The 21,132-nt window shown below is 50.6% G+C and overlaps 2 protein-coding genes across 3 annotated transcripts; both read right to left on the bottom strand.

Moving 5' to 3' along the window:
• Positions 1–615: 615 nt before the first annotated feature.
• On the bottom strand, positions 616–13,676 carry KISS1 (KiSS-1 metastasis suppressor). Of its 2 annotated transcripts, XM_025189675.2 has the most exons (3): positions 9,793–13,676; positions 5,586–5,702; positions 616–4,159 (listed from the first exon to the last, which is right to left on the bottom strand). In XM_025189675.2, exons 2-3 carry the CDS (start codon positions 5,683–5,685, stop codon positions 3,852–3,854), a joined length of 408 nt encoding a protein of 135 aa, XP_025045460.2. In that variant the 5' UTR covers positions 5,686–5,702; positions 9,793–13,676; the 3' UTR covers positions 616–3,851. The 2 variants fall into 2 exon arrangements, with proteins under 2 accessions (XP_025045460.2, XP_075766282.1); XM_075910167.1 differs by having other exon boundaries at positions 5,586–13,676.
• A 33-nt stretch (positions 13,677–13,709) lies between these two features.
• GOLT1A (golgi transport 1A) lies at positions 13,710–20,707 on the bottom strand. Its single transcript, XM_006133082.4, has 5 exons — positions 20,568–20,707; positions 18,345–18,436; positions 16,881–17,059; positions 16,322–16,385; positions 13,710–13,886 (listed from the first exon to the last, which is right to left on the bottom strand). The coding sequence occupies exons 1-5, from the start codon at positions 20,590–20,592 to the stop codon at positions 13,848–13,850; spliced, it is 399 nt and encodes a 132-aa protein (XP_006133144.1). The 5' UTR covers positions 20,593–20,707; the 3' UTR covers positions 13,710–13,847.
• Between the last annotated feature and the right edge of the window lie 425 nt (positions 20,708–21,132).

Below are 21,132 nucleotides of genomic sequence, written 5' to 3'. Positions count from 1 at the left end.
ACTTGTCCAGAGACACACACCGAAACAAAGCAGCAGGAATTGAACCCTGCTGTCCTGACTTCCAATCCCTTGCTCTCACCACTAGACAGCTGCCTTCCAGTGGGTTTTGGGACTTATTGCAAAGGTGTACCTGGTAGTGGTGACAAGCAGCAGGGTTGAAGAGATCAGCTGATCTGGAGCTTGCAGTTGGGAGGACAGGTCCAGATGCGATGTGGCAGCACGCCCTTCCCCCGCTTTGCCTTTCATTGCATTTACCCGGCACCCCTCCTTGGGAAGGCTCCCCCAAGCACCTCCCTGTCACTCATGCCTGTGGCTGACAAGCTGCGCTCCCCCTAGGCCCAAGCAACTATTGGGACCCTGAGGGTTCTGAAGGACCCGAGTGACGTTTCCCACCGTCTGTCCCAGCTGGTCACAGACCTCGCCTGACCTGTATCTTGTCCTAGGGCAGCTGGGAGCAGCTGCTCTCACACTCATTGCAAGGAATTTTTCAATCACGTCTTCCTGGGGCTCAGGCCCTTACCTGCAAGCTGAGCAGCTGAGGCCAGAGGCAGAATTGAAAAGGCCCAGCCGGGGCTTTCATAACCCTCATTGTATGAGACCTACAGAGATCCTGGAGCCTTGATTAACAAATTAATGAGCAGCACCTCGCTCTGCATGAGCTGGGCTCAGAGGAAGGGAGGGGAGACCCAGATTCGGGGCTGTCTCTCTGCACAGTAGGGACAGACCTGGCTTTATGCTGTCTGGATTCCAGGCTGCTCTAATAGCAGAGCCCCCCGCTCCCCCAAATCACCCAGGCATGCAGCATCTGTCCATCACCTTTCCAGCCCCACACCTCTGTGCTACGTGCTGGGAAGGGGGGCAGCGCAAGGCCATGTGAACCAGCACTGGGCTGTTTCTGAACCGGGGCATTCGCCCAGGGACTACCATGGCTCTTTTTTGAACCCTGTTCAAGTTCTAGCCTTCACCACATCCTCTGGCAAGGAGTTGCACAGGTGGACTGTGCGCTCCTCAGGGCGAGATCCTGGGATGCCCTCCTCAGACCAGTCTCTATTCAAGCAGGCCTCCAGGCCAGGACCACGGAGTGGTGACTGTCTTGTTGGGGTCCCCTGCTCTGGCTCCCTATCCAGTCACTGCTGCTGCTCCCCAAAAAGTCCAGCCCAGATCTTCACCCACCCCGTTACATCTCGTAGCCACAGCCTGTTCCACATGCAGCTCTGTGCATGACTCCTGGGATTCCTCTCTGCATGCAGCTTCTCGGCACCTCTGGGCAAGCCATGCGACTGCTGCCTCCGAAAAAGTGCCCTTTTGTCACATCCTGGGCCAAGGGTCTTCCTCCCACCTGACCAGGAGGAAGGGGCTGTACATGCAGGGGAGATTTAGATAGGAGCTGTTGTCTTCTGCTTAGTAGGTTCATGATACGTGCATCCTCGTGGGCTGGTAGGAGTTCTCTTGTCTCCCCACCCTGCCAGCTTTCTGGCACAGTACGTTGCACAGCCTCGAGGATATTTTAGTTGGCCGCGTCTTTGCTGCCTTCGCAGCGCTCACTGATCAGCATGCTGCTTTTTATAAAATGCCTACTGAGCCACTGACAATGCCCTCGAGGGGAGAAGATTCAACACCACACAGAGGAAGATGGAGCTGCCTTTATTAAACAACGTCAGAGAATCACAGGCGTCAGCAGAAAAACTCAAATGCACAGGGGTGACTTTTGAAACAGCCTTTGCCCCTTCTCGCTTCCTACAAGCTCAGCAAGCTGTGCAGTTGTTCCTCCTGGGGATTTATTTACAGTGGTCCTTTTCTAGAATCCTTACTCAGCGCCTCCTCTGGCATTGCTCAGGGAGACCAAGCAAGCAAGTCCTATAATGTAGGGATCAGTTCAACAACAGGCCTGCAAGAATTGCCGGAACACCGAACAGTGCCAAGGGCCACAAAAGGTTTCATCCAAGAGTGCCAGATTGAAATATTTCAATGCCAGAGGCTTGGGAGCTAGGTGGGGCCCGATTTTCAAAAGAACCTGCAGTTCCCATTGACTTCAGTTGGAGTTGTATGTGCTCAGCACTTCTGAAAATCAGAGCCCACATATGGGAACAGCCCGGGTGGGGGGAAGGGAATCTCTGTCCTGCGTCCCCCTATGCTGACAGATTAGATTAGCAGAGAGCTCACTTCCCAGCAAATTTGGAGCCATGTTCCCCATGCCCTGTGGAGTTCTGAGTGCGCCCGCTCCACACGTTGCATGGGGGCTGGGAGCAGGCTTTATGTGACTACTATTTATGACGTGTTGTACGTGCACGGGACACGGTGGGAGGGAGGAGCCTACAGGCCCTGCTTCAAGGAGCTTTACGGGCTATGGTCCTGCAGATATTGGGAGAAACAGACAGAAATGGCCAAACATTTTGTATTCATGCTGGATCACTATTGGCTAGCCACATGGTGCTCACTTCACCCCCTTGCGCCCAGCTGCTAAATTGTACCCAAAGCTCCTACAAATACATGGAACACCTATAAGCCATGCTGTGTGGCTCCCAGTCTCCCTCTGCACAGAGATTCAGGAGTCTACTACTGGCTTTCCGCTGGCAGTTGAGTCTCATGCTTTGAGATCTGGAGGTCTCAGGTTTGAACCTAACTGCCAACAACCCTTGCAGGGGCATGAACAATTGCTGTGGTGGTTGCAGGAATATTATACAGCTGCAGCTGGGAGAAGGGGCCTATGAGATTAGGGTTTCCTTAGGAAAGAGACAAACGGGAGGGGTATGGTAAAAAAAGAAGTCTATTAAATAAGGTGTGGTGCTACCCCGTTGAAACGCTGCAGTGGTGTTTCAAAGGGGCAGTGCTGCATGGAACCGGTGATCAGCTGGAGTCCCCAGCTGACAGAGGCAGAGGCAGCAAGGGGGAGGGAAGTGACTAGTTGACTATCCTGTCGACTATCCAATAAGCATTTGCTTTTCCGATAGTCAACTAGTCCTTAACATCCCTATTCGTGGGAACACAGGGATTGCCAGACTGCCAGGGTCCTTCTAGCTCTGTATGCTGTCTCGGATGCTGCAGCAAAAGGTGTCAGAAACTTGGCCACAGGCTGATGAGGAGTCATCTGCCCCTTCCCCTCACCAGGTCTCGGATAGTTGAAAGGAGATGGGCTTAAGCCCTTACGTATGATGTTTAACGTCCCTTCCAAAATGGTTCGCCTGAATTGTAACGCTGGATAGTCTTTTTTAAATATCACTCGATTTTTGGCCTCACCCAGTGTCGGTGAGTTCCAGAGTTCAATTGGGTGTTGTCTTAGAGCACTTGTTCCCATTAGTTCCTTTGGCATTGACTGGCAGACCCTCCATTTTTTAAATGCCCAAGCTCATAAGAATGGCCATACTGGGTCAGACCAAAGGTCCATCTACCCCGGTATCCTGCCTGCCGACAGTGGCCAATACCAAGTGCCCAGAGGGAGTGAACCGAACAGGGAATCATCCAGTGATCCCTCCCTGTTGCCATTCCCAGCTTCTTGCAGACAGAGGTGCAGGACACCTGCAATGATTAGGGGTTTTATTTTCCTAGATGCTCTGCACCCCCCAAATCAAACTGAGGTGAGTGGGAACTGTGAGTGCTTGGCCCCCCTCTGCAGATCAGGCCTGAGGTATCTCAGATTGACACTCTCCCTGCAAACAGAACCGCCCCACCCCAATCCCTCTAGAAAATGGTGGCTGTGCTGCATATCCCCCCTCCCGCCCATTGGGACCCCCCTCCAATGCCTTCCTCCTGTACCCTCGGGACAGAAAACAAAGAGAATCCATTGTAAAGCTACACTTGCTGCAGTTCAGTCACACCTTCCCCTCCCGTCCTGCTGCGGCTGCTTCTTGGCATCACAATATTTTCACCTTGGCTTCCACCGCCTCCGCTTGCCTCTTGCCGTATCTCAGGCCGAACGAGTTCCAGTTGTAGGCAGAGAGATCCTTCTCCCGCTCCATGAGCAGCGAGCCCTGGGGGACAGGGATGGCTCTGCTTTTGGCCGGATGGATGCCTTGCCCCGGCGGGACCAGGCTCCGCTGAGGCTTGCACAACAGGGCCAAGGTGGATTTTGGGTCTGCCTTCTCGGCGCTGGGCTTGCTTTCCGAGCAAGGAATGGTTCGATCCCCATGGGCCGGGCTGGCCAGGTATTTGAAATGATCACCTGCAGAGAAAAGTGCAGAGGGAGCGGATGAGGGAAAGCGGCCAGAGAAGTGCCAGACAAAGGCAGGGTCTGTCTGTCTTTGTGTTGTGTGTTTGTACTGCACCCGGCACAGCAAGGTTGTGGTGCATGACTGAGGCTCCTCAGCACCGTTGTAATATAAATTAAATAATCACACACACACACCCCTGTGGGACCTGTGTGCCATCACCTTCCCTCCACGTAAATAAGGGGTCCCTCAAGGAAATTAATAGGTAGCAGGTTTAAAAACAAACAGGAAATATTTCTTCACACAATGCACAGTCAACCTGTGGAACTCCTTGCCAGAGGCTATTGTGAAGGCCAGGACTTTAACAGGATTCCAAAAAGAACTAGATAAATTCATGGAGGTTAGGTCCATCAATACTTATTAGCCAGGATGGGTAGGAATGGTGTCCCTAGCCTCTATCAGAGGCTGGAAATAGTGACTGGAGAGGGATCACTTGATGATTTCCTGTTCTTTTCATTCCCTCTGGGGCATCTGGTATTGGCCACTGTCAGAGACAGGATACTGGACTAGATGGACCTTTGCTCTAAGCAAGTATGACTGTTCTTATGTTCACATTTCCTCCAACTCCCTCTCTGCTCCCCCTCCCTCCTTCCCACAATCTACTCCGCACATTCATCTGCCACGCTTTGGGAGTTTACCGAAGTATGAGGGAGCACCCACGGCCCAAAACAGGGAGACAGTCCAGAAAGTTTTGTAAGATGCCCCCCCACGTTTCAGACAAACTCCAGCTCCCATCAATTACGACTCTCTGGAGTTTATCACGGCAATGCGTAAGGACCAGTCAAGATCAGGCTGCTAGGTACTGTACAGAGCCACAGTAAAAGGCGGACAAGTCTCTGCCCCCAAGAGCTTACAGGCACTTGAATACACACTCTGTTCTTCAAAAGAGCTCTGCACCCAATGTGTAGAGAACTTTGGAAAAATCAGGCCCCAACCGCTGGTGTGCTGAGCATTTGAAAAATCTAGCCCTCTGTGCATCTGAAAAATGTAGCCCTCGGGCGTTTGTTTCCCAGGAGGCACTGAGCACCTGCAGCTTCCATTGACTTCCGCTAGATTTGCGGGTACTCAAGCGCCTCTGAAAATAGGATTCATTTAGATCGACTGCAGCGGTGACCAAATAAAAATTAAAAATCTTTTAAGAGGCTGGAATTGGTTTGGGACAGGGACGGTCTCTCTGCTCTGGGTTTGTACAGCACCTGGCACAGAGCGCTTCTGGTGTCAATGCCACCAAGGCGTAATCTGTATTAAAAGAGGTGCTGGGGCTCAAGCTATTTTTTTAAAACTTTCACCACTGACACGGCAAGTCCAGGGGCACAGGGGCTAGGAACCGCCAAGCCCAGCGGTGCCGGGACTCAGGTTCGCCACGGGCCGACGCGTTACCTGTGTGCCGAGGGCTCCAGCGGGGGAAATATCCATCTGCGAGCTCCCCAAGCGGGGTGCTGATGAAAAGAAGCAGGAGCATGAAGCAGAAAGGTTTCATCCCGGCCTGGCCCCAACCTGAAATATTAGACAAAAAGGAAGAGAACACAGGCTCCACGATTGTTCTGCTCTGACAGAGCTGTGTAAAGGCAAAGTCTCCAGCCTGCTCGCAGTGTCAGAGATACAAATTGAGGGCAGCTCTGGGCTCTGCAAGGCAATCACTGTGTATTCCCTCTATTGGAAGCCGCAAGTTCAGCTGCCGGAAATGTAAGGTGCCTCCCTCACACTGGTTGCAGGGAATTGTGGGTTGTTAGACATAGAGTTGAGGCCAAGCGACCCTGCATTTACCCTCATCTCTCTCTCACCCAAGTGATCACCACCAATCACATGAGGCACAAGACATGCCTGCAGGCTCAACCCCTTACAGAGGGGCTTGACGGGGATAGAGTTGCCAGAGACTTTCACAAGAAATACCAAACATGGTGGGGGAAAAAATTGTTGAGAAAAAAAAATCCACACAAAAAGAAAAGAGTCACTGCGCCTTTAAATCCCCATGCTCCTTCTGCCTCCTCCAGATGTGGCAGGGGAAGAATGTGCTAGTGGCCTTCCGTCGGAGAAAAAACAGAAAATACCAGATATGTAATTTTCTGGGTTTTTTTAACCGGACAGAGGCTGCAAATACCGGACTGTCCAGGCCAACACCAGACACCTGGCAACCCTAGACAAAACCGGGACAGAAGTGGCAGGACAGTCACCTACCGCCTGCCCACTGCCACGGGAGCAGAGATAAAGGCTCCATGGTGCAGCTAACAGCGCAGGCAGCCTTTGAGTGAAGGGATCAGATGAAAGCTAAGCTCAGCAAACAGGTGTACTTGAAGACAGACACATCAAAACATCCTCTCCCCTCCCCTGTCACTGCCTGTGGGGTCAGTAATGCAGCAGTTCAATGCCAAGGGCAGCTACAAAGGGCTCCCTGTTAAAATGGGGGGGGGGGAGCCGGTAGTGAGGGTGGAGGAGATGGTGCCATCTTTGGCCTTTTTCAGAAGTACCTGGGGACATACCAGGCCTGCTGATTTATGCTCAGGGCTAGGCTGGTGGGCACTGAAGCTGCTATTGGAAATAGGACTTTTGAGAACTTTACCCATGACCCCTTTCATTTCTAGGTCACAAATTCGAATCCTGCCTATGATCCTCGAGCAGAGGGGCTCGTCTGGCCCCCCTGTAACCACAGGATCGGAATGCCTTTGATGTACCGAGCCTCACGTCGAGACAAGGCAGGGCAGGTGTTTCCATGTGACCGAAGGGGAACTGAGGCACAGAAAGACCAAAGGGAGCAGCCGAGTCGGGAATGGCACTTGGACATCCCACAGTCAAAGGTGGAGTCTGCTCTAAGCCACGGGTGGGCAACCCACGCCCTGAATGTGGCCCATCGGGGTTCTACGTGCAGCCCACGAGACATCACCTGCAGGGTTGCCAGATTCCGCTGGTTTCCCTCCGCAAAGTCTCCCCCCCACCCCGTTATTACTAACCCCTGGGACGTCGTCCTTTCGGTCTGTGGCTATTGGGACTCTTAGTGATCTCCGCTTATATGGATGACCAATCTCAATCCTGTCCCTTCAACTGACCTCTCAGAAACCTCCATCACAGTCCATGCCAATTAGCCACCTTGCTGGCAGCCCGAGCAACACAGCTGACCAGGGAACACGAGTCTGAGTTCTCTCACCAATTCAGGTGGTGCCTGCTAATCGGAATGAGGCTCATTCGTGGGCGGCAGGGGAAGTCTGCCTTAACGGTACCTGTTTTGAAGCTGATGAACTTCTAGGCCTGATTCTCAGAAGCCCTGAGCACCGAGAGCCCTGTGTGAAGCTAGTGGGAGCTGTTGCTATTAGCCCCTCTGAAATAAAAAAAACCAGGCCCATTTTGTCTGGTTCTTATGCTCTCCTATCTATTGTGTGTCTGTCTCCACTTGTCATCTCATCTCTGTGAGCACCTCGGAGCAGAAACTGGCTTTTCATTCTGTGTTTATCCAGTGCCTAGCACAATGGGCCATGACGGGGGTTTCTAGGTGCTACTGCGATACAAATCATAAAGAAAGAGAATCATTTCCAGAGCTGTCAATCCTCCGTCCTTCGTGGGCGACAAGGACCCTTAAACTAAACTGCACAAAAAATTCTCTCCTGTCCTTGGACCTTTTACTGTGAATGCTCATCTTAAGGTGTCCCCAGGTTAACTGCATCAGGCTAACATTGCAGTTTCTCCTGCGAGAAAGGGGCACTTTGGTCTGTCACTTGCAATAGATCTGCTGTTTTATTTCTGTATCTCTCTAAACAGAACAATCTACCTGGGACAAACAGAGGTGTTCCCCCTTTTCATTTGTTCCCTTGCCTCTTACAAGAAGTCAAATGGTCTCTAACTTCCCAGAAACTGTCCGTTTCCTTCAACAAAACAAAGCAACAACAACAAAACAAATAACCCAAAAGGATGCTGCATTTGCTCAAGTGGTTATGTTCCCTTCAAATGGAAGGCACATTTATTACTAAATGAATAAAAGCCTTAAAACACAGAGTAATTAGGATGGCTCCTTCCTATACAGGAACATTCTAAAATTAAATGAAATGATCTTATCTTTCTCCGGGTGTTTGGCGTTCTTGGGAAAACATAAGAAACACACAGAAGATCATTTTTCACTCAGACAGACAGACACACACAAAGAATCTCTATATTTGGAGAAATGTGTTGAGCTGGCCATCCCTGCAAAAGGAATTCTTCTTCTAGCTACTTTAAATCTTTGAGGTGTAAGAGCTAAGAGGTAATGCCAATAAGGAAGAAATTGGAGCATGAAATCTTTGCCTCATTGAAATCAATGGGGGCTTTGCCACAGACACTAACGGAGCCTGGATTTCACACGAGTTTAGATTTAGACCCAATTTGATTCACAGTGGCATGTTCCAACAGCAATGTCATGATCTTGGGGCAAGTCACTCGATTGTGACAAACCAGGGCGCCCCAGGACTAAGCCAGGACCAAGAGTCTTCCCCCGGCTCATTTCAGCCTGAAAAAAAAATTCCCATTTTTGCTCCCACCAATTCACACCCACCAGCAGTAGCAGCATAGAGAACTCTAGCACAGGTGTGCCACCTGCTACTACCAAATGTTTTACATTCCATTTTGACTAGCCCTATTTTGAACAGGTTTAGGTGACATGGTGTTTAAAGTGCTGCTGGGAGCCTGGGCTATCGATGTGCCCACTGTTGCCACAGAAGTGTTGTTAGCAGCAGCCATGTAGACAAAACTTGTGTGATTTTGAGCAGAATGGCTTCCCTGCTCCGTGCCTCAGTTTCCCCACATGTCAAGTGAGAAAACCATTTCACTGCCTGCAAAAGCCCTAGTGATCAGTGTCTAACTCCTTGAAAGCTGGGGATCTTTTTACTGCCAGAGCACAAAGCAGGATCATATTCTATTTGACGGAGATGCTGCTTAATTTGGCCATTTAAAATCTGCCTTTGGAATCATAGAGCTGGAAGAGACCTCAGGAGGTCATCAAGTCCAGCCCCCTGCCCAAGGCAGGACCAATCCCAACTAAATCAACCCGGCCAGGGCTTTGTCAAGCCGAGACTTAAACACCTCTAGGGATGGAGATTCTACCACCTCCCTAGGGAACCCATCCCAGTGCTTTACCACCCTCTTAGTTAAATAGTTTTTCCTAATATCCAGCCTACACCTCCCCCGCTGCAACTTGAGACCATTGCTCCTTGTTCTGCCATCTGTCACCACTGAGAACAGCCTCTCTCCATCCTCTCTGGAACCTCCCTTCAGGAAGTTGAAGGCTGCTATCAAATCCCCCCTCACTCTTATCTTCTGCAGATTAAATAAACCCAAATCCCTCAGTCTCTTCTCTTTCCCTGACCAAAATTAAACATACATCTCTCTGCAAAACAGGACATTTAAGTTTCCACTAAAACAGTTTCTATGAAAACCCAAGTTTTCAATAGGGGAGAAATTAAAAATGAACCACACTTTGTCCTCAAGTGATCTTGTCCTCCACTTACCTCTGCTCCTCTTGGACGTCCGTGTGCAAGGTGAGTGTGGCAGCAAATCAAACCCTTCTCCCCACTCTGAGCCCTTACAAAGAGGTAAGCAGCTAGCTGGCTCTCTCTCTCTCTCTCACCTTAAGTATACATCTCTGTCCATTATTATAGGAGCTGGTGGTGATGTCAGCAAAACTTGGACCCACCTCCACTTTCACCCCACTCCTCCTCTGGCCATTTCACTTAGAAAATTGCCACTTATCTTTTTCTTTTGATTGCTTGCTGCTGTGACGTGCAAGTTTACAATATACCACTTTAAACAAGAGAACACAGCTTACCCCCACACTACTCTGGTCAGGATCTTCAGCTCGTAGAAATTAACTCAACTCTATTGACTTCAGTAAGGCTCCTCTAATTTATATGAGCTGGGTACAGGCTGAACTTCTCTAGTCTAGCTCACTCTGGTCTGGCATGATTTTAATTAGCCAGATGGCCACTGATCATGGGTGTGGCCAAGTTCCCCACGTCCCATAAAGTTTGTTTACAGCCACCAGTCCTGGCTCTCAGTGTTCTGTGCTGTTCTTTAGCTCTGATTTACCCCTCAATGTCTTCTCAGAGCCCAGGAAGCAGTGGAAGTGTTGGTCATGCTGCTAGACAATATTGATCTCCTGTGGTTTGGCAAATTCTCAGGTCCCGAGGGTGCTGGATTAGAGAGGTTCAACCTGTATCTGGCTCTTGACCCTCCTGCCCTCTTAACTTTTTCACTCAGGGCACGTCTATATTAGGGAGCCAATACCAACTAGCAATGCTGATGTAACTTTCTGGTTTGCAAAAATGTGGCAATGGGATTTTCCAGCAATTTCAAAACCGTCTTCCCACGTGTGTGGCATTGGCAGACGCTCCAGCGCTCACCCTCACTGTTTTGCAAAGCTTTGGTCTCTGCATTCTGCAGCGAAACAATGGCTGGGTGGAAAATGCCCAAACAGCTTCCCTACCCACATTGTTCTCAGATCCGGACGGCTCTGGAAGCTAGAGAGACCTGCCCCTTCAGTGGATTGGGGGTGGCTTGTGGGGGTGAGAGGAGGAGTTGGAGACCTGCGCCTGTGGTGGATGCATGGCTCCCGTAGTGGGCGGAGCCTCAGGTGGAAGAGGCGGGGCTGGGGAATTGCCTTTCCCAGTCCTAGGTTCACCCACCGTCCATGGCTTTGTTGCAGAATAGCCATCAGGCAGCCATGTTATTATTTAGGAGAGACAGGCGGAGTCTACAGCCAGCGGCGGTCAGAACATTCAGCCACGGAAGTGCTCGCATGACCACAGGCCAAATTCGCAGCTGTGGCATGCCTGCCTCCCTCCCTTGACTCCCAATGGATCAGTGCAGAGTGACGCCCACGGCAGATCTGGCCTTGTTCCTTTAGCAGCTCTGTGCTCTGCCTGTCCTCCGCCCGACACTACTGCCTGCAGGACTTGCCTCATATTGGACAGGATGGGTGCACCCTCTGAGTGTCCTCAGCCAGATTCGCGGCTTCCTGCTTGGGTGCGGGCTCAGGAGAGGCCTCATTGTGTCTGATGACCTGAAGCGCTTCATCACAGCAAAGGCAGCTCATGTGCCTGCCGCCAGCGTCACACTGAAAAGAACCGTCCCTGCTTCTTAATAGACTCGCCACGAGCTATGCGCTCGGCATCTGGGCTTCCCAGCCTGTGCAGCCGCACTCAGTTTTCTCCGGTTTGACGGCAGAATGGTCTTTAAAAAACGAGAGATAATTATCGGAAGTAATTACCAGGCTATGGCTGTGCACTCCACCCCCGCAACCACCTGCTTGCCCCTCAGTGCAGCTTTAGTAAGTAATGTCCCCAAACAGCATTTGGTTTCTCATGGTCAGTGCACATGAAAAGGGTGATTTACTCTCCCAGGATCAGGTCATGAAATGTTAATGGAGCTTCATAGAAGATTTCATAACCACCCATCTTGCAGGATGGATGTACTGTCAGGGGCTGATTCGGTGTTGTGCCTCTTGGGAAAAGCAGTCCAGGCAGGGGGAGCTTCGTATGTGCCAATCCTGCACCAGAGAAAGGTGCGGCCTTTGCAGTAACTCAGAGCAGCACCAGGGCCGTATGCTCTCCTTGCCTGGCTGGCTGTTGGCAATTCTGCAGCTCAGAAGAGGTGGCTCTCGGAGCACTCTGGCCCTCCTTCCAACACCAGCGCTCTGGTGCTCACAGTGGGAGACTTCCCCAGTATGTTGTGAGGTGCAGCCTCTGGGCTTTAGGGACTGGAGCCAGCAGTGGCTTGGCCCCGGGAATGGGACATCACCTTATTTTGTACTGAACGCTGCAATGCCTTTCGAAGGCATGAGCCCGCACAATTTAACTGGATCAGGGATTTTTGGCACTGACTTCAATGGGAGCAAACACCAGGTCAGAAAAGCTCATCGAGCTTGTATGGAAGACACAATGCAAGCAATGGGACTGCTGGACCAGAGAACACAGCTTGCTTTTCACAGTAAAGACTCAGTGGACCGGAGAGGAAAATTAATGCAGGCCCTGTGGTTCTAGCACCTCTTGCTTAGTGATTTTTAAACTATTGCAAAAGCAGGATTTAAAAAATGTTCATCGGAACATTTATGTGGTGCAAGATCTTTCCCATTTATAGGAAATCAGATGAGGTCTGAGATGCCTGTTAACCTTGCAAAATGCCATGCTCTCTAGACCCGTGGTGTCCAACCAGTTCTGAGGCAGGAGTAGCCACACTAGTGGCTACTGATAGAGGTTAAGTCTAGAGTGCAGGCTTCTTTCGGATGAAGTTTTTTTTGGAAGAGACCTTAAAAACTTTTTCTGAAAGAGAGTGTTCACACTGCAAATGTGCATCGAAAAAGCAAACTGCTTTTTTGAAAGAGAGCGTCCACACTGAATGGATGCTCTCTCACATGTAAACTGTGATTACTATGGACGGAATGGCCAAAAGGGCACCTGTGCTTTTTCCTTTTTCCTCATCTTCCGAAAGAACTCCCTCTTCCCCATCCACACACGCCTTTTTCCGAAAGAGCTCTTTTGCAAAAAGGCTTCTTCCTCGTAGAATGAGGATTGTCAATGCCAGAAAAACCCTTCTGTTCTTTCGATTTTCTTGCGAAAGAATGCAATTGCAGTGTAGACGTTTCTCAAGTTTTGTTGGGAAAATGGCCGTTTTTTCTGACAAAACTCTATAGTGTAGACATACCCAGAGTGAGCTAACCACATTATTCTGAAAATGTAAATAATTTTGTGAGCTAACTAGCCACTCTCAAGCAACCAAATGGCCACACATGGCTAGTGGCTAGTGTGTTGGACACCGCGGCTCTAGACATTCTGCGTCACTTCCCATCACACCCAAGTGGCATCAGACACAACTTTGTTTTTAGCTTCGTGCTTAGACACCCATGGAAATCTAGCATCTCCTTTCTAAGTTCCCTTATTCAGTTCCCCGATTTATTCACCAGAGCCCCTCCAGGACTCTTCCTGACACTCTCCAGGAAAAAAAAAGAAAAAACAAACCCTCCACTGAAAAGAATAACAAGAACTCGTAATAAGGCATTTTGTCTGGAATTCTTCCTGAGCACTAAACATCGGGAGTATGTCTACACTGTGATCAGGAGCTGTGACAGCAGCGTGTGTCCTGTAGACCTACCTGAACTAGCTTTGATCCAGCTAGCCTCTTTCACCGGAGCTAAAGGAGTAACTCCTCTCCCTCCCAGCTGTAATAGGCTCTTATCCTCTATGGAGCAGCCATCAGAAATGGGACGTATTACACACTGCAAGTACAGTGTTAATAGCAGCATGTCCCTTTGACGGGGCTGCAATGCAATATTATCTCAGATGGGCTTTTGAATCCACTTTCACATGACAAAAGAATCAATCAAAAACATGCACAACCATCTACTTTGGGAGACTCCTTCATTCCAGCGTAGCTCATGGGAGGGTGGGAATACCCGTTATGTCTATTTGATTGGGAGCAATTGGATAGCAATGCTTTCTGGGTTAATCAGTAGCAGGATCTCTTAGCTCCAAGCTGTGTCTGTCACATAACAATGAGCGTGTCCAGTCCAGTGGTTCTTGGCTTGGAGTGATGGCAAGTTACTGTCTGTGCAATAAGAGCCAGCTGGCCAGCAATCCAGGGGCTTACAGCAGGTGACTATCTCCACGTCCTGTCGGCAACTCTTCCAGGTCACACCAGGGAGCTGGTGTCTCCTAGTTTCTGGAATAGCTGCAATAATGACAATGCGTTAGTAGCAGCAGCGAATTCCAGAGGGCCCTAAAATGGGCTGAAAATAATGGCGACTCTTGCAGTACGGCACAACTGCACCTTCATTTCCCCCAGCAGTTCAGCAAGGGCACCCAGGAGCGGGCTCCCCAGCCTGCGCCTTTCCTGGGGGAAGCCTGGTGTCCCTCCTCTTTCTGAACAGTTCCCTGCCTTCACTGTGCTATTCCCAGAAAAAGACAGGCTGCTTCAGCAGACCTGCTGTCTTCTCAGACTCGGAGTACGGGGTAACATATGAGCTACCATGCAGCTCTTGTGCTACACTTTATCCTTAAGGTGAAAAATCTTATAGAGAAAATGTATTAAACACAATAAAAGAACCTAGATACACGCTAATGACATTCCCAGTAATCACCCCAACTAGTTTGTCCTTCAAAACCCCATAAAGGGTGGGTCCTCTATGGTCACAAGTTCATAACACCCTCAGCTCAGAACTAGCACATTCAGGTAAAGTTTAGTCCATCTGTTATACAGTTCAAGGGTCTCTGAGTTTCTACAGGGTGAACCTCTCCAAGCTGGGATTCTCTGGTCTGGCAACATCTGTGGTCTGGCAGGATCCCGGATGTACCTGGACCAGGGAGTCCGGCAGCAGGAGCCCTGCCGAGGACTGGGAGGCCTGCAGGGGTAGTGGTGGCAGGGAGCTGGCATTGACTTCCCCAGGTCTGGCAAACTCCCTCATTCGGGACTGGGCAAGTCTTCAGGGTGGTCTAACCTGTGGGAGCAGACAATGGGTCTGTGTCCCTAGGGCGTAGCTCCAAAAGGCTGGTTTCAGAGGGGAGAATTTGCATTTCTCGCCTTCCGAGTACTTTCCAGGAAAAACACAGCATAGGCATTGCACCCCCCAAAAAACCCTTTGACGTTATGGATACTTTCAGAGATTTAATTGGCAAAGCATCTAGAGAAGTCACACACAGCTTCCCAATAACTCCTATGCAACTGCATTTTGAATACAATGGACCACAAAGGGATTGAATTTAATTGAATAATGTTTATCTTAATTCCATAGGGGTTGTCCAGGACAGTGTCAGTTTTAGGGATGTAATAGTGTAGTCGATTCACCAATTAACCGAAAAGCAAAAGCGTATAGATTAATGCTGTAGGCGACACGTATTTCCCCCACTTTCCCCTACCAGTAAATTTTTTAGCAGTCTGGCCAGCAGCCCAGCTCAGTCCCAGCTCACACTAGGTCTGGGAGCTCAGATCTCTCCTGGACAGGGCTGCTGCCACCCCACCTTGCTGCCTCTGTATTAGAGGCAGCAGTGCAGGGCAAAAAGCAGCTGGTCTGCAAGGGGAGCTGTTTTTTAAACTGACTCCCCTCGTGGACCAGCTCCCACTGGCACCCCAGGCTGTGGCCTCTGATACAGAGGTATCAGCACTGAGTGGCAGGGGGCATTTCAGGGGCGGGGCTGGAGCGCACTGGCTGCTGGCCCCATTGTCAGGTACTATAGAATAGTTGAGTAACCGATAAGAATTCATGAGGTTAATCGAATATTCAATTAACCGATATTTAACATCCCTCGTCACTTTCTCCCAGTTAGTCAGTTGGCGTAACATTGCACTGTAATTAGTTGAAGTCCTAATGCTATTTGCTACTGAGGACAACCCATTTCCTCAGCAATTCTGTATCCTCTGCTTAAGAATTTTTTGTTTTCAGAAGATGCATTTCAGATCCACTGCGAACATTGCTGCACATGAATTGGCGCAGGTCAAAAATGTTCACAGGGGTGAAATTGCAACAAAAGTGCAGCTATTTTTCACAATCGTTTGACCAATTCTAATATCAATTAGAGGCTAGAGCTGAATGTGGACAAGAGGAAAACTAGAGTGGTACGCAGAGATCCAGGGAAAACACGCAAAATTTCAGTGAGCAACACAGCCATACAGAATGCAAGAAATTACTGCTGCTTAGGCAGCTTTGTTACAGAAGATCAGATAAGTGCAGTCAGCAGCTGAATAGAACAAAAGAAATGTTCTGGAAGAACAGGCATCTAATGAGATGGGACATGAAATGGGAAGACATCTTTACATCCCAACTCTTAACATCGTACATTTGGTTTTCATTAAATTATGGCTGTGAAACACGGACATTCCAACAACTCAAGTGAACGTAGGAGAAGAAATTTAATTTCCTCTTTTGACTGGCTTCCTCTCTTTCTTTTGCCTGACTTATTTGAAATCAATTAAGTTACAAGAGATGCGAAAGCCAGTGGGAGAGGAGAATGGGCCAAATTTTCAGCGGGTGTAAATCTGTGATGCTTCGGAGATGTCAAAGGAGATCTGTCCACTTACACCCATTCAAAATGTGGTCCAGTGTCCTTAGTGGTATTTTGCAAAACCAAAGCTTCTGACTCTGTGAAAGCCAATCCCAAAGCCCTGCTTACCTTGCTCAGTAGTGGAATATTTCCCACCGTTCCTAGAAATCCAAAGACGACTGGGAAAAAATTCCTGGAGCAAAGCAAAGATCCTTGTTAGTCACTGAATGGAGCCTAGGGAAGGGAATGAGCTGATTTAGGGTCAAGGAAGGAATTTCCCCATGATCGATAACTGGGTAAAACAAAGCCCAGGTCTAAAAAGCTCCTAAAAGCTTTTACTCACTGGGAAGTATTGTCCACCCAGCTGCATGCCAGTTTTACCCTCTTGTTGCCAGCACACGGGCATACACGAAATAGAGCCAAGGGGCCACGTGGGTTTGGTACAGATGTGGGGCTTGGCAGAATCTCTTTTGGTGCCCAGTGTTTGACATCAGTGCGTTGCAAAGAACAGGCGCACTGACCCCATGACACCTGTATGATGTTGTGCAGAGCTGTAGATGCTGGCTCAGGGATTCCTAGGGAGAATGGAGTTTCCTCCCCCATGCTCCATGTCTCTGGAGTTCTGCTGGCTACTCTAGCAGGGCTACTAGCCAAGGCCAAAACTCAATGCACATGGAGAACAAGTCACCTGAAAAGAGCGATGAAGCCGTAGGTCTCCAGCAACATGCCCAGAAGAGGCCATCTCAGGAGCACAATGAGAATGCCTCCCAGGAAGAAGCTGGTGCCCTTTAGCTTCTCCTTCTGGAAGAAGAAGCGGAAAGTCCTTTGCAGGCCAATGATAATGGCCAGGCCAGAAAGGAACAGGATCTAAGTGGAGGAAATGGAGCCATGACAGGATTTGTTAGAGCAGACGTAAATGTTCCCTTCCTTCATTCCTGATTGGGATGAAAAATGTGAGTGCCAACTCCAACTCCTCTTTCCTGTGTGCATCTGCTGACACGGGCATCCCCTCCTGACCCCTGGCACCATCCATCTCTCTAAGACAGCACCAAACTTGCCTGCTGTTGCGGTCCGTATAACTGCAATATAGGACCATTCATATCAGCCACGTAAAGCTGAGGTCTGCTGTAAAGGTCTGCAGAAGAGAAGCGTGAGGGGGGATTTGATAGCAGCCCTGAAGGAGGGTGCCAAAGAGGATGGAGAGAGGCTGTTCTCAGTGGTGGCAGGTGGCAGAACAAGGAGCAATGGTCTCAAGTTGCAGTGGGGAAGGTCTAGGTTGGATATTAGGAAAACCTATTTCCCTAGGAGGGTGGGGAAGCACTGGGATGGGTTCCCTAGGCAGGTGGTGGAATCTCCATCCCTAGAGGTTTTTAAGTCCTGGCTTGACAAAGCCCCGGCTGGGATGATTGAGTTGGGGTTTGTCCTGCTTTTAGCAGGGGGTTGCTCTCCTGAGGTCTCTAGGATGCTATGATTCATAGCATTCCCAACAGAATGCCATGGTAATAAAGCAGTAAGGAGACAGGCTTGCCTGAGTCCCAGGCAACTGCAATTCAGTAGGTAGAGAATGAACAGATCCATCGATGGGAGGGAAGGGAGCAAAGGGGACAGCTGCCCCAGGACCCTGCACTTCAAAGAGGCCTGTGGCTCACCGCTGCTGCTAATATGGCAGTGCCCGACGCCCCAGGTCCTTTAAATTGCTGCCGGAGCATCCCGTAGCTATGAGGGGTGAGGGGTGGGCAGCACCATGGTTTAGGCCGACTTCCCTGGCCCCGCCTCTTCTGCCTGAGGCTCCGCCCCTTCAGGAGGCCCAGGGCCCCATGGAAGCTGTCAGCTCCCCGGAGAACGAAAGACTAAATTCTGCTCGATTCTAAGACGTAATCACACCACCTAGTCTTTTTACAGCACTTCTCATTAGCAGATATCAAAGCACTTTACAGAGGACGTCAGTCTCGTTATCCCCAGCGAGTTTATTTCCCACAAACCCAAGCAGGATGTGGACAGCCAGACTAGCTCGGTTTCTTTTCATAATAGGAAACTGTACAGGCCCACAGGAGCCGTGACTCTTTTGCAGGGGGGTCTGGGCACCTGTCCTCGTGCTAGATTTCCCCCTCAGGAGTGGTAAGGAAGCCGGGCAAGGCATCGAGGTACTCACGTTTCCAAAGGCCAGCAGCACCGAGTCGAAGTACAAGAGCACCCCAAAAAGGATGAAAAATAGGCCAAAGCCCACAAGACCCACGCCGATTTCTGCAACAGATGGAGGGCCAGCGATTAGGAGCACAGTGGCGATGGACAGTGTAGTCACGACAAAGGACGCCTTGGATGGTGCCAGCTTAGGCTGCCAAATCGACCCTGGGGTTCCTCTCTGCATCACCACCTCAGCGAAGAAGGTTAACTTGGGGGTCGTAGCCAACATTCAGAAACATGTCAAGGCAATTTCTAGCAAAGGTAGGTTTTTGAGAGCTTGCCGCTCCCTCTGGCCTCAGAACCCCACTCTCCCTTTGTGTGTCTGAGGGGGAGAAGGAGACAGCCTGAGGTGAAACGGGCTGGAAAACGGAAAAATGGTTTCCTGAAAAATGGAATTGGTTTCCACTAGGAATGTGAATGGTGCACCAGTCTCACCATTACCGGGTGAGACTTACTGGTTCTGGTTAACTGATGGGGACTGGAGCAGCTCCTCTTCCGCCGTGGGCAGGGGGCTCCTTCAGCCCCTTGGGGCCTGCCGTAGGCAGGGGGTGCTCCAGCCAGGCCAGGGCAGCCCCTGTCAGTGGTGGACCTGACCCGGGCGTGCCACAGGCAGGGGTATTCCAACCCAGTCAGAGCAGCCCCTCTCGGGGAGGGAAGGGGGGTGGAGAGGAATTCAGCTCAGTTGGATTGGAGCAGCCCTCCCTACCTGCCTCCCCTTTCATCAGTTAACTGTTTAAACGTTACATTTAACCGGTTAACCAGTTAAACGGGATTTGACATCCCTAGTTTCCACAAGGAAGGTGTCGCTTCCTGCTCTCCTCCCTCCCCAAAATGGAGCTGATCCCAAGCCCTGGACTCACTCGGAGTCTTCCCATTGCCTGGAATGCACTTTGGGTCAGGCCCAGGGTTCTCTAACTTATTGGTCAGCCAGTCTGCAGTCAAATATGGGAGGTTGTAGGGGTCCAGAGGAGTGAGACAATGGGCTGAAAAACCCAGGAGGCACCGGGGAACCTTGAGTGTGTCCGGGCTTGAGGGAGTCACCCCCTTCTCTTTTGGGATATGTCTGGTATCCCGAAATAGCTGTTCCGCATCTCTTGAGCACGTCCATTATTTCGAAATGGAACGGGCTCACTATTCTGACGTCCCTGTAAACCTCGTTCCACGAGGAGTAAGGGACGTGTCGGAAAAGAACGGTTACTTACCTCGTAACTGTGATTCTTTCAGATGTGTTGCTGATGTTATTTCAAAATAAGTGCGGTGTAGACAGCACCAAATTTCTAAATAAGCTACTTCGAAATAACATCGAAATCAGATAGGCAATTTGTGTAGCTCAACTTGCGTATCTTATTTCGACCTACGGTGCAGTTGAAATAACGCTGACAGTGCTGGGAAAAGGGCAGGCCACCCACACCCTCAGCTCTGCCAATGGCCCCCACTCAGAACCCCCCTCTGATATTGCAGTCCTGAGCCCCCCACCTTCCAGCTGTGCCAATGGCCCTCATTCTTTACCCACAACCCCCCTCGGCTATTCCAGTCCTCAGCACTCCCTCCCCCCCGCCAGCTGTACCAATGCCCCTCAATCCTGACCCACAACCACCCTTGCTTTTTCTGGCCTGGACTCCTCCCTACCTAAACACGCAGCTGTACCAATGCCCCTCAATCCTGATCCACAACCACCCTTGCTTTTTCTGGCCTGGACTCCCCCTTAGCTACACACCCAGATGTACCAATGCTTCATCAGTTCTGACCCACAGCTGCCTCCCCTTCTGCTATTTCACGTCCCCCCCAATCCTCCCCCAGCTGTGCCAGAGGCCTGCATCCTGCACCACAGCCCCCCCTCCATCTTCTGCTATTCCTGGCCTGAGCTCCCCACCCCCAGCCATGCCAGCGTCCGGCATCCTAAACATTCCACTCTTCAGTGGGATGGTGTTTCTGTGGGGCTGACCACCCACCCACCGGGGTTTACATGGACAGTACCAGGCTGGGGGCCTTCAGGCCAGGACGGTCATTCACTCTGCCTCTGCCTCTCCCTAATCAGCTGGGGCTGGCTGACAGAGCAACCCCCCGCTCCAGCCTGCCCTCCGAGCCTGGATCTCACAGCATCGCCCTGTAGCCTGAGCCAGGCTGTCCCCCGGGGTTCACTGTCCCGTCACTGACAACCAACCGCCCCGAGGCTGCGTCCCTTACTCACTCTGGAAGTCTGTGATTGACACCATCTTCCCTGGCAAGTGCCTGGAGACGGGAAATCTGGTGTGTGCGGGGAGGGGTGTGGCGGGCGGGGGCGGATTCACAGCTTCCACATACTCCCAACCAGTGACCCTTGGAAAGGTCTTTAATCCCCACCTCCGTTAGCGGGCAAATCATTAACTCCCTAGCAGCGGCAATAACCTTCAAAAGACCCAGCTCGGATGAGCACCACATTAACAGCTCACACCCCAGTTTAAAACCACCGCAGACCGGTAGTCACTTACCTGGAGCATCTCCTACATAAAGTACCACGACGGCTGGCACTGGCTATCCTGGATGGCCCCACTCAGTTGTTCCTACTGCCCAGAGATCTCTGTGAACTGCTCTAAGAAAGGGTCTGATTCTGAGCTGACCTACACCACTGCAAAGGAGGAAGAGAATAGGCCAGGCCGGCGTCTCCCCTGCTTTCTGTTGTTATTAGTGCCTGTTGTTATTAGTGCATGGAGTTAGACATACCGTGCTAGGCGCTGTACAGACAGAACAAAAAGAAAGCGCCTGCCCCAGAGAGC

This window comes from Pelodiscus sinensis, chromosome 27 (assembly GCF_049634645.1).
Source record: "Pelodiscus sinensis isolate JC-2024 chromosome 27, ASM4963464v1, whole genome shotgun sequence".
In the NCBI taxonomy this organism is placed as follows: domain Eukaryota; kingdom Metazoa; phylum Chordata; order Testudines; family Trionychidae; genus Pelodiscus; species Pelodiscus sinensis.
Note: the sequence above shows the minus strand (reverse complement) of the source record. Positions and strands in the feature narration are given on the sequence as shown.